The sequence below is a fragment of the Sebastes fasciatus genome, chromosome 3, assembly GCF_043250625.1.
Source record: "Sebastes fasciatus isolate fSebFas1 chromosome 3, fSebFas1.pri, whole genome shotgun sequence".
Lineage (NCBI taxonomy): Eukaryota > Metazoa > Chordata > Actinopteri > Perciformes > Sebastidae > Sebastes > Sebastes fasciatus.
Window position 1 is genome coordinate 43179162 of NC_133797.1, and position 13452 is coordinate 43192613.

Sequence of the window (13452 nt, forward strand, 5' to 3'; positions counted from 1 at the left end):
TCGAGATCCTCAAGGTAAGAATAAGACACCATTACTACACCATTACTACACCATTACTACACCTGTACTACACCTGTACTACACCGTCACTACACCTGTACTACACCATTACTACACCTGTACTACACCATTACTATACCTGTACTACACCTTTACTACACCTGTACTACACCATTACTACACCTGTACTACACCTTTACTACACCTGTACTACACCATTACTACACCTGTACTACACCATTACTACACCATTACTACACCTGTACTACACCTGTACTACACCGTCACTACACCTGTACTACACCATTACTACACCTGTACTACACCATTACTATACCTGTACTACACCTTTACTACACCTGTACTACACCATTACTACACCTGTACTACACCTTTACTACACCTGTACTACACCATTACTACACCTGTACTACACCATCACTACACCTGTACTACACCGTCACTACACCTGTACTACACCGTCACTACACCTGTACTACACCGTCACTACACCTGTACTACACCTGTACTACACCGTCACTACACCTGTACTACACCGTCACTACACCTTTACTACACCTGTACTACACCTGTACTACACCATTACTACACCTTTACTACACCTTTACTACACCTGTACTACACCATTACTACACCTGTACTACACCGTTACTACACTGTTACTACACCGTTACGACACCTTTACTACACCTGTACTACACCATTACTACACCTGTACTATACCATTACTACACCTGTACTACACCATTACTGCACCTTTACTACAACTGTACTACACCATTACTACACCTGTACTACACCATTATACACCTTTACTACACCTGTACTATACCATTACTACACCTGTACTACACCTGTACTACACCATTATACACCTGTACTACACCTGTACTACACCTTATGACACCTGTACCACACCTGTACTCCCCCCTTACCACATCTGTACTACACCTCGACACCTGTACTACACCTGTACCACACCTGTACCACACCTGTACTACATGCACACCTATACTACATGCACACCTGTACTACATGCAGGTTAGCGTGGGTTTACTCCGGTTCTCCGGTTTCCTCCCACAGTCCAAAGACATGAAGGTTAGGGTGGGTTTACTCCGGGTTCTCAGGTTTCCTCCCGCAGGCCAAAGACATGAAGGTTAGTGTGGGTTTACTCCGGGTTCTCAGGTTTCCTCCCGCACTCCAAAGACATGCAGGTTTGTGTGGGTTTACTCCGGGTTCTCAGGTTTCCTCCCACAGTCCAAAGACATGCAGGTTAGTGTGGGTTTACTCCGGGTTCTCAGCTTTCCTCCCACAGTCCAAAGACATGCAGGTTAGTGTGGGTTTACTCCGGGTTCTCAGGTTTCCTCCCACAGTCCAAAGACATGCAGGTTAGTGTGGGTTTACTCCGGGTTCTCAGGTTTCCTCCCACAGTCCAAAGACATGCAGGATAGCGTGGGTTGTCTCCGGTTCTTAGGTTTCCTCCCACAGTCCAAAGACATGCAGGTTAGTGTGGGTTTACTCCGGGTTCTCAGGTTTCGTCCCGCAGTCCAAAGACATGAAGGTTAGGGTGGGTTTACTCCGGGTTCTCAGGTTTCCTTCCGCAGTTCAAAGACATGAAGGTTAGTGTGGGTTTACTCCGGTTCTCAGGTTTCCTCCCACAGTCCAAAGACATGCAGGTTAGTGTGGGTTTACTCCGGGTTCTCAGGTTTCGTCCCACAGTCCAAGGACATGCAGGTTAGTGTGGGTTTACTCCGGATTCTCAGGTTTCCCCCCACAGTCTAAAGACATGCAGGTTAGTGTGGGTTTACTCCGGTCCTCAGGTTTCCTCCCACAGTCTAAAGACATGCAGGTTAGCGTGGGTTTACTCCGGTTCTCAAGTTTCCTCCCACAGTCCAAAGACATGGAGGTTAGTTTGGGTTTACTCCGGGTTCTGAGGTTTCCTCCTACAGTCCAAAGACATGCAGGATAGCGTGGGTTTACCCCGGGTTCTCAGGTTTCCTCCCACAGTCCAAAGACATGAAGGTTAGTGTGGGTTTACTCCGGGTTCTCAGGTTTCCTCCCACAGTCCAAAGACATGCAGGTTAGTGTGGGTTTACTCCGGTTCTCAGGTTTCCTCCCACAGTCCAAAGACATGCAGGTTAGTCTGGGTTTACTCCGGGTTCTCAGGTTTCGTCCCACAGTCCAAAGACATGCAGGTTAGTGTGGGTTTACTCCGGGTTCTCAGGTTTCCCCCCACAGTCTAAAGACATGCAGGTTAGTGTGGGTTTACTCCGGTCCTCAGGTTTCCTCCCACAGTCTAAAGACATGCAGGTTAGTGTGGGTTTACTCCGGTTCTCAGGTTTCCTCCCACAGTCCAAAGACATGCAGGATAGCGTGGGTTGTCTCCGGTTCTTAGGTTTCCTCCCACAGTCCAAAGACTTGCAGGCTTGTGTGGGTTTACTCCAGGTTCTCAGGTTTCCTCCCACAGTCCAAAGACATGCAGGTTAGTGTGGGTTTACTCCGGGTTCTGAGGTTTCCTCCTACAGTCCAAAGACATGCAGGATAGCGTGGGTTTTCCCCGGGTTCTCAGGTTTCCTCCCACAGTCCAAAGACATGAAGGTTAGGGTGGGTTTACTCCGGGTTCTCAGGTTTCCTCCCACAGTCCAAAGACATGAAGGTTAGTGTGGGTTTACTCCAGGTTCTCAGGTTTCCCCCCACAGTCTAAAGACATGCAGGTTAGTGTGGGTTTACTCCGGGTTCTCAGGTTTCCTCCCGCAGTCCAAAGACATGAAGGTTAGGGTGGGTTTACTCCCGAGTTCTCAGGTTTCCTTCCGCAGTCCAAAGACATGAAGGTTAGTGTGGGTTTACTCCCGAGTTCTCAGGTTTCCTCCCACAGTCCAAAGACATGCAGGTTAGTGTGGGTTTACTCCGGGTTCTCAGGTTTCGTCCCACAGTCCAAAGACATGCAGGTTAGTGTGGGTTTACTCCGGGTTCTCAGGTTTCCCCCCACAGTCTAAAGACATGCAGGTTAGTGTGGGTTTACTCCGGGTTCTCAGGTTTCCCCCCACAGTCCAAAGACATGCAGGTTAGTGTGGGTTTACTCCGGGTTCTCAGGTTTCCCCCCACAGTCTAAAGACATGCAGGTTAGTGTGGGTTTACTCCGGTTCTCAGGTTTCCTCCCACAGTCCAAAGACATGCAGGTTAGTGTGGGTTTACTCCGGGTTCTGAGGTTTCCTCCTACAGTCCAAAGACATGCAGGTTAGTGTGGGTTTACTCCGGGTTCTCAGGTTTCCTCCCACAGTCCAAAGACATGCAGGATAGTGTGGGTTGTCTCCGGTTCTTAGGTTTCCTCCCACAGTCCAAAGACGTGCAGGATAGCGTGGGTTGTCTCCGGTTCTTAGGTTTCCTCCCACAGTCCAAAGACGTGCAGGATAGCGTGGGTTGTCTCCGGTTCTTAGGTTTCCTCCCACAGTCCAAAGACTTGCAGGCTTGTGTGGGTTTACTCCAGGTTCTCAGGTTTCCTCCCACAGTCCAAAGACATGCAGGTTAGTGTGGGTTTACTCCGGTCCTCAGGTTTCCTCCCACCATATTAATGCTGATATCATAAACTCAGGTAGACATTACTCCTCTATATCTTTATATAGACAATAGTTCATTTACACTATAAATGAAAATATATATAAATAAATAACCTTATACATAAATAAATAAATAAATATGTGAATAAATGAATAAATATATATAAACAAATGTGTAAATATATAAATGAATAAATACTCTAATACATTCGCATATTTAATGTTTTGTTTAATTTGTGATTTATTTATTTACGGTGACAAAATTACATAATTATTTGCTTATTAATTTGTTTAGGGAGTTAATCATATAATTCGTTATGTTTTCATATATGTAGTTTTATTTATTCGGCCCTTTAAACCTTCCATACATCCGAACATCTGTATCGAACACCTTTAATACAAAAAGCAGACTTTAAGATTCTAAACCAGTTCATGTGGACCCGTCTAGTTTAACAAACCCGCCCATACGTCCCAGTATCAGACCGGTGTCAGCTGCTGGTTCACAGTCAGACCAGTACCCTGTAGTAGATCCGGTTCTGGTGTGGGTCTTTCAGCTGTGCAGCTGTAAGCTCCTTTGGCCCGGTTGAGGTTAAATCTCTGAAATACCTCCAGTCATGTTCTGCAGATTATTTCAGGGCTGAAGGGAGGTTAGAGGGGGGCAGGAGGCTTTTCCTGATCTGGTTCTGATCCTGGACCCTGAAGGGACAGGACAGATGAGATCTGACCAGATTCTACTGTATTTTACTGTGGCTGGACTGAGGTCTGGGTCAGACCTGGCTCTGAACCTGTACCCTCTGTAGGCCAAATCTATCAGGCTTAGTCCTCCCCCTTCTGGCCTTGTCTGGAACTGTCCTGGTTCTGGTCTAGCCTGGTTCTGAAATGGTTCTCTGTCGACGAACTCAGTCCTCCCGAGTCTTCTTTTTCTCTAGCAGTTAAAAGGATCTGGATCTGGTCCTGGTCCTGGTCCTTTAACTTCAGTTCAGTTCTGTTCTGTCAGAATAGAACTGATCTAAAGTCCAGGGGTCTCATTTATAACCGTTGCGTACGCACAAAGCGGGGCCTGAAATGTGCGTAGGCCGATTCCCACGCAACAGTTGTGATCTATAAAAACAAACTTGACGGGAGAATGTGCGCACCGGTACGGAAACTTTGACCCGTGCGTACGCACATTATGGAGACAGCGAGGCAGGGGAAACTGGAGACGCAGACGGTGAGGTAGTGAATTGAAGCCGGACTGTAGACATTAAATGTCATTATACGTTTAATGATGCCTCTCACACATTTAACTTCACTTCATACTTTTATCCACTTTATCACAAACATTTAAAACAGCAGTGTTATTTGTGCTATTGAGCCATAACTATTCTACAAGCACCTTACAAATGTAAAATATATCAGCCAACTCAAATCAAATTCTGCTCAATATCTCATCAGCGCTGTCTCACCATCACGTCCTCCACCTCCGGAGCTCAGAGGAGAGGACCGGACTACTGACACTCTCAATCAGCTGTTGAGCAGCTGTTGAGCAGCTGTGGAGCAGCTGTGGAGCAGCTGTTGAAATCATCATCATTGGTTGTAGAAATCCAAGATTATATCAAATAGCATTAAAGAATGGCAGAACAGAGCGCCAATAGCTTTAATAAGATCTTCCAATAGTGTGCAGATATCACCAAGTACCATATTAGTTTTCATAAAGTTGTTGTGTAAAATCGCTGCAGTGATGACGTGACTTATTAATTTATTTATGGTTTATTAGATAGAGACAGATACAGTATACACACAGACACAATGAAAACAGCTATATGCAACTATTAGCCTGTCTCTAGTGCGCCACCGCGGTGCGCCACTCTGCTTCCTCCAGTCACCTCCACCCGGCACATCTTCACCAGTCACCTCCACCCGTCACATCTTCACCAGTCACCTCCACCCGTCACATCTTCACCAGTCACCTCCACCCGGCACATCTTCACCAGTCACCTCCACCCGGCACATCTTCACCAGTCACCTCCACCCATCACATCTTCACCAGTCACCTCCACCCGGCACATCTTCACCAGCCACCTCCACCCGGCACATCTTCACCAGTCACCTCCACCCATCACATCTTCACCAGTCACCTCCACCCGTCAAATCTTCACCAGTCACCTCCACCCGGCACATCTTCACCAGTCACCTCCACCCGGCACATCTTCACCAGTCACCTCCACCCATCACATCTTCACCAGTCACCTCCACCCGGCACATCTTCACCAGTCACCTCCACCCGGCACATCTTCACCAGTCACCTCCACCCGTCACATCTTCACCAGTCACCTCCACCCGGCACATCTTCACCAGTCACCTCCACCCAGCACATCTTCACCAGTCACCTCCACCCAGCACATCTTCACCAGTCACCTCCACTCGTCACATCTTCACCAGTCACCTCCACCCGGCACATCTTCACCAGTCACCTCCACCCAGCACATCTTCACCAGTCACCTCCACCCAGCACATCTTCACCAGTCACCTCCACCCAGCACATCTTCACCAGTCACCTCCACCCAGCACATCTTCACCAGTCACCTCCACTCGTCACATCTTCACCAGTCACCTCCACCCGTCACATCTTCACCAGTCACCTCCACCCGGCACATCTTCACCAGTCACCTCCACCCGGCACATCTTCACCAGTCACCTCCACCCAGCACATCTTCACCAGTCACCTCCACCCAGCACATCTTCACCAGTATGGATTGTGTAAATGAACAAAGTGTGTAAATGAAGCCAGTGACAGCTCTCACACAATCGTTACTCTCCATATCGTCATTATCATTATCAGTCCTAATCATAATGCAGGACAAGTTCACCATAACAACTCAAATAAATAAATAAATAGTGTTCACCTGTTAAACTTCTTTTTTCTAATGATATCCAGCGTGGTGGATTTTACTGATTGTCTTGATCATTTTGGCAAGTTGTGAATTGATGAATGTTATTTCTGTACAAATAAACACTGCAGTGACACTGGTAGCATGCTGCATGGTGCTGGTGGATATACCTGCACTGAGGACTAAATGACGTGTATAACAGAATTAAGAGGGAACGAGTGTTCAGAGACCTCCTCAACTACAAGCACCTCCATCTCTGTGTCACAAAAACTCCTTTTCGGTCTTCCTCTCGGTAGTTGCCGTGAATCACCGTAAAGATCAGCAGGCTCATTTACATGCAGAACCATTCATGAGGTGCTTTGCATCGACCATTTATGGTTGAATGTGGGCGGGTAGAGGGCGGAATATGAGGCGGATCCACGTGCGCACATTTCCAGGTGGACTGTGATTTATAAAGGGAACATTGCGTACGCACAGTTTTATAAGTCTGATTTTTTTCGGCGCACGCCATTTTCGGCTTTTGTGCGCACGTACATTTTTAGTGTGGATCCTGCGCACTGTTTTATAAATGAGACCCCTGGTCTACAGAGTGTTTGGAGCTTCACCTGTGCCTGCAGGTGATGTCACCTGCAGGCACAGGTTTGACTGACTCTTTCTTCATCATGTTTATTTTGTGTTTCCGTAGCAACTAGAGGAGAAGAGTGAGGAAGAGGAGGATAAAGAGTGTCTGAAGCAGGCCATCACAGCTCTGCTCAACCTGCAGAGCAGCATGGAGAGGATCTGCTCCCGCAGCCTCGCCAAGAGGAGGCTCAGGTACGTCACCTGTACACACCTGAACACACCTGTACACACCTGTACACACCTGTACACACCTGAACACACCTGTACACACCTGACCCCCTCTGGGTGTGATACACCTACATGTTCCTGTTCTCCTTGGTGCTCAGGGTTAGACCATGACGGTACTCAGATCAGTTGTGTTCTATCTGAGGTGGCGAGGAACCAACCCCTACTAACCCGCTGAGAGATATGTATAAAGAGGTATAAATAGTGATTTAGTGATGTATAAAGAGGTATAAATAGTGATTTAGTGATATATAAAGAGATAAATAGTGATTTAGTGATATATAATGAGGTATAAATAACGAAGGGGAGTGTTGAACAATAAGAGCTGAACAGCAGAGTGGTGGACGGACTCCTCCCATCCTCCCTGTTTCCCTCTGGACATAAATAGACCGGGGGGGGGGGTTGGAGGGTGGAGGGTCGGAGGTCGGACTGAGAGGGGGGGGGGGGGGGGTGTTAGGGTGGTGGTGGGAGCAGGAAGTTTCGTCAGGATCTGGACTCGGCTGCTTATTGTTCTCTACTGGTCAGAAAGTACAGAACACTGAACAGAGGAACACTAATACTGCTGCTGCTGCTGCTGGAGTACACTACGATCAACAACAAGGAGGTGGAGAAGGAGAGAACAGGAGAAGGAGACAAAGAAGGAGGAGAAGGAGAGAACAGGAGAAGGAGAGAACAGGAGAAGGAGAGAAAAAGAGGAGAAGAAGAAGAGAAAGATGGAGGAGGAGAAAAAGGAGAGAAAAGATGGTTGGATGATCGGCAGGTTGATATGAAGACGTAGGTGACTTCAAATTCTTCTTTCTTTGCTTTTTGAGGCTGATGGATGTAGATGGAGGCTGATGGATGTAGATGGAGTCTGAAGGATGTAGATGGAGTCTGAAGGATGTAGATGGAGGCTGATGGATGTAGATGGAGTCTGAAGGATGTAGATGGAGGCTGATGGATGTAGATGGAGTCTGAAGGATGTAAATGGAGTCTGATGGATGTAGATGGAGTCTGAAGGATGTAGATGAAGGCTAATGGATATAGATGGAGCCTGATGGATGTAGATGGAGTCTAAAGGATGTAGATGGAGTCTGAAGGATGTAGATGGAGTCTGAAGGATGTAGATGGAGTCTGAAGGATGTAGATGAAGGCTAATGGATATAGATGGAGCCTGATGGATGTAGATGGAGTCTAAAGGATGTAGATGGAGGCTGATGGATGTAGATGGAGTCTGAAGGATGTAAATGGAGTCTGATGGATGTAGATGGAGTCTGAAGGATGTAGATGAAGGCTAATGGATATAGATGGAGCCTGATGGATGTAGATGGAGTCTAAAGGATGTAGATGGAGTCTGAAGGATGTAGATGGAGTCTGAAGGATGTAGATGGAGTCTGAAGGATGTAGGTGGAGGCTGATGGATGTAGATGGAGTCTGATAGACGTAGATGGAGTCTGAAGGATTTAGATGGAGGCTGATGGATGTAGATGGAGTCTGAAGGATGTAGATGGAGTCTAAAGGATGTAGATGGAGGCTGATGGATATAGATGGAGTCTGATGGATGTAGATGGAGGCTGATGGATGTAGATGGAGTCTGATGGATGTAGATGGAGGCTGATGGATGTAGATGGAGGCTGATGGATGTAGATGGAGGCTGATGGATGTAGATGGAGGCTGATGGATGTAGATGGAGTCTAAAGGATGTAGATGGAGGCTGATGTATATAGATGGAGTCTGAAGGATGTAGATGGAGTCTGAAGGATGTAGATGGAGGCTGATGGATGTAGATGGAGTCTGATGGATGTAGATGGAGGCTGATGGATGTAGATGGAGTCTGATGGACGTAGATGGAGTCTGAAGGATGTAGATGGAGGCTGATGGATGTAGATGGAGGCTGATGGATGTAGATGGAGTCTGATAGACGTAGATGGAGTCTGATGGACGTAGATGGAGTCTGAAGGATGTAGATGGAGTCTGAAGGATGTAGATGGAGTCTGAAGGATGAAGATGGAGTCTGAAAGATGTAGATGGAGGCTGATGGATGTAGATGGAGTCTGATAGACGTAGATGGAGTGATGGACGTAGATGGAGTCTGATGGACGTAGATGGAGTCTGAAGGATGTAGATGGAGTCTGAAGGACGTAGATGGAGTCTGATGGACGTAGATGGGGTCTGAAGGATGTAGATGGAGGCTGATGGATGTAGATGGAGTCTGATAGACGTAGATGGAGTCTGATGGACGTAGATGGAGTCTGAAGGATGTAGATGGAGTCTGAAGGACGTAGATGGAGTCTGATGGACGTAGATGGAGTCTGAAGGATGTAGATGGAGTCTGATAGACGTAGATGGAGTCTGATGGACGTAGATGGAGTCTGAAGGATGTAGATGGAGGCTGATGGATGTAGATGGAGTCTGAAGGATGTAGATGGAGGCTGATGGATGTAAATGGAGTCTGATAGACGTAGATGGAGTCTGATGGACGTAGATGGAGTCTGATGGACGTAGATGGAGTCTGATGGACGTAGATGGAGTCTGAAGGATGCAGATGGAGTCTGATGGACGTAGATGGAGTCTGATGGACGTAGATGGAGTCTGAAGGATGTAGATGGAGTCTGATAGACGTAGATGGAGTCTGATGGACGTAGATGGAGGCTGATGGATGTAGATGGAGTCTGATAGACGTAGATGGAGTCTGATGGACGTAGATGGAGTCTGATGGACGTAGATGGAGTCTGATGGATGTAGATGGAGTCTGATAGACGTAGATGGAGTCTGAAGGATGTAGATGGAGGCAGATGGATGTAGATGGAGGCAGATGGATGTAAATGGAGGCTGAAGGAGGCTGATGGAGGATGAAGTGACTGTTTTATAAAAAAACATTTTTAATCATATTTTCTTAGTTTCTGAAGCTTTAAGTTTAATTTTAAACATAGAAAATGTGATTCATTTGCGATTAATTGCGATTCAATATTTTAATCGATTGACAGCCCTAAGATAGATATAGATAGCCCTATATATATATATTTAAATACAGTATATATATATATATATATAGAGAGAGAGAGAGAGAGAGAGGTATAGATTTATGGATAAACGTTGTTACGGTTTTCAGAACAGAATTCTCAGTTTGTTTTTAACAGAAACTTTGAGAAGTTGCTGAAGCTTCATATGAAGTTGAGATAAAGCTCCTCTGATCTGTTAACGTCCAGGTTGAACACCTGAAACAGGTGATTAGCAGGTACGTGATGATGTCATCACTGTGTCTTTGTGTAACAGTCCGCCTCTTTGTACGAGCTGACGTCGGAGATCTTCCTGTTGTGACCTCACTTCCTGTTGGAGCAGCCTCGCTGGTTTGTACAGACCCCGACCACGTCGTCCAATCAGAACTCACTCTACTGTCACATGATGTAAAGAGCCAACCACGTCGTCCAATCAGAACTCCCTCTGCTGTCACATGATGAGAACCAACCCAATCATGAGCTAAAGGAGCCTTCCAAACAGGAAGTGCTTTCTACACTACACAATAAAACTGCAGTTTCAGAGGGGTTGGAGTGAATGTTCCAAATCAAAGTCCACTTACAACCTTTTTCCTGTGCTTTCAACCATACCTTCTGGTCTTCATCAGTAGAGTAGGTTGTCACCGAGATGGATCTGTTGATGTTATGATCTAAATCCAGAGAAGTTCTAATGATCGTGTTATTAATGCACTAACTCTACTGATACTTTATGATCAATAATATCAATCAATATCATACTGATTGATTGTTGTGATGTCACTGATAACTGGTTCAGGTCGTAGCACCGACACTCTGAACTCTTCTTCTTCTTCTTCTTCTTCTGTGGTGTGCAGTGAGTCGGCGTGCCGGTTCTACAGCCATCAGATGAAGGGGAAGCACGTCGCCATCAAGAAGATGAACGAGATCCAGAAGAACATCGACGGCTGGGAGGGGAAGGACATCGGCCAGTGCTGCAACGAGTTCATCATGGAGGGCACGCTGACCCGCGTGGGCGCCAAACACGAGCGCCACATCTTCCTGTTCGACGGCCTGATGATCTGTTGCAAGTCCAACCATGGCCCGCCGCGGCTGCCCGGCGCCGGCTCCGCCGCGGAGTACCGGTTGAAAGAAAAGTTCTTCATGCGCAAAGTCCAAATCAACGACAAGGACGACAAGGAGGGCGAGTACCGGCACGCCTTCGAGATCATCCTGAAGGACGGGAACAGCGTGGTGTTCGCTGCCAAGTCTGCGGAGGAGAAGAACGGCTGGATGGCGGCGCTGATCTCGCTGCAGTACCGCAGCACGCTGGAGCGCATGCTGGACTCGGCCATGCTGCGGGAGGAAAAGGAGGAGCAGATGAGGCTGCCGGGCGCCGAGCTGTACCGCTTCGCCGAGCCGGACTCCGACGAGAACGTCGTGTTCGAGGAGAACGTCCAGTCCAAGTCCGGCATCCCCGTCGTCAAGGCAGGGACGGTCCTGAAGCTAATTGAGAGGCTCACCTTCCACATGTACGCAGGTGAGGTGTAATGTCACTGTGACGCTGTGATGTCACCAGGAGGTCAGAGAGGAACTGCAGGTAAGGTGTGATGTCACTGTGACAGCGTGATGTCACTGTGATGCTGTGACGTCACTGTGATGTCATGATAAATTATTGATTATTCTAAATGTTTCAGATTAAACTGAAATGATGGAACTCATATCAGGAACTATCAGAGTTTATTGATAACCCTCTCCTGGTCTGACTGATTGATCAGAAAGTTTATTGATCGTCTGTCCATCTGTTTCCTCCTTCAGATCCGAACTTCGTCCGGACCTTCCTGACCACCTACCGGTCCTTCTGTAAACCTCAGGAGCTGCTGGACCTGCTGATGGAGAGGTGAGGACCTATCACAACACTTCACTACAGCCAATCATCCAATCACAGGACAGATCTGTGGTGTCCGTGGTAACCATTCAGTCTACTTCCTGTTTCTGTTATTATATATATATAAAATTATATATATATACTATAATATAGTCTAAAATAATATGAACGCTCTGAGTGCTGGTCTCAGGTCTGTGGTGGTGTTCAACTGAAGACATAGAGCTGGTCTGGGTGCTGGTCTTAGGTCCGTGTTGTTGTCATCCTCAGGTTCGAGATCCCGGAGCCGAGGCCCAGCGAGGTGGATCAGATGGAGGGAGGAGAGCAGCCGCTCAGCGCAGAACTCAAACGCTTCCGTAAAGAGTTTGTTCAGCCGGTCCAACTCAGGTAGAGAACGACACCTGCTGGAGGGTCCCTACCATGACCTCCTGTATCCTTTCCTAACCACTTCTCCTTGACCTTGATGGAAAACATCATGAGGTCAACAAACCGTTAATGAGGAAAACTCAACCAATAAAATCGATTAACAGACCCTCTACCCTACACACTGATAGGGTTAACCCTAAACCCAACCCTACCTCTACCCTACACACTGATAGGGTTAACTCTAAACCCAACCCTACCTCTACCCTAAACACTGATAGGGTTAACCCTAAACCCAACCCTACCTCTACCCTACACACTAATAGGGTTAACTCTAAACCCAACCCTACCTCTACCCTACACACTAATAGGGTTAACCCTAAACCCAACCCTACCTCTACCCTACACACTAATAGGGTTAACCCTAAACCCAACCCTACCCTACACACTAATAGGGTTAACCCTAAACCCAACCCTACCTCTACCCTACACACTGATAGGGTTAACCCTAAACCCAACCCTACCTCTACCCTAAATACTGATAGGGTTAACCCTAAACCCAACCCAACCCTACCTCTACCCTACACACTGATAGGGTTAACCCTAAACCCAACCCTACCTCTACCCTACACACTGATAGGGTTAACCCTAAACCCAACCCTACCTCTACCCTACCTCTACCCTACCTCTACCCTAACCCTACCCTACCTCTACCCTAACCCAACTCCTACCCTACCTCTACCCTAACCCTACCCTACCCTAACCCAACTCCTACCCTACCTCTACCCTACCTCTACCCTAACCCTACCCTATCTCTACCCTATCTCTACCCTAACCCTACCCTACCTCTACCCTAACCCTACTCCTACCCTACCTCTACTGTACACACTGATAGGGTTAACCCTACCTCTACCCTAACCCTACTCCAACTCTACCATAACCCTACTGCACCTCTACCC

At 47.3% G+C, this 13452-nt stretch overlaps 1 protein-coding gene across 1 annotated transcript in view; it reads left to right on the plus strand.

Moving 5' to 3' along the window:
- The window catches only part of sos1 (son of sevenless homolog 1 (Drosophila)), a 32696-nt gene that overhangs the window by 11809 nt on the left and 7435 nt on the right, over positions 1-13452 (plus strand). Inside the window, 5 exon segments of the mRNA XM_074630964.1 lie at positions 1-14; positions 7134-7261; positions 11124-11785; positions 12064-12145; positions 12401-12517. The exon segment at positions 1-14 is cut by the window's left edge and continues 85 nt beyond it. Coding sequence (XP_074487065.1) covers positions 1-14; positions 7134-7261; positions 11124-11785; positions 12064-12145; positions 12401-12517 — 1003 coding nt within the window.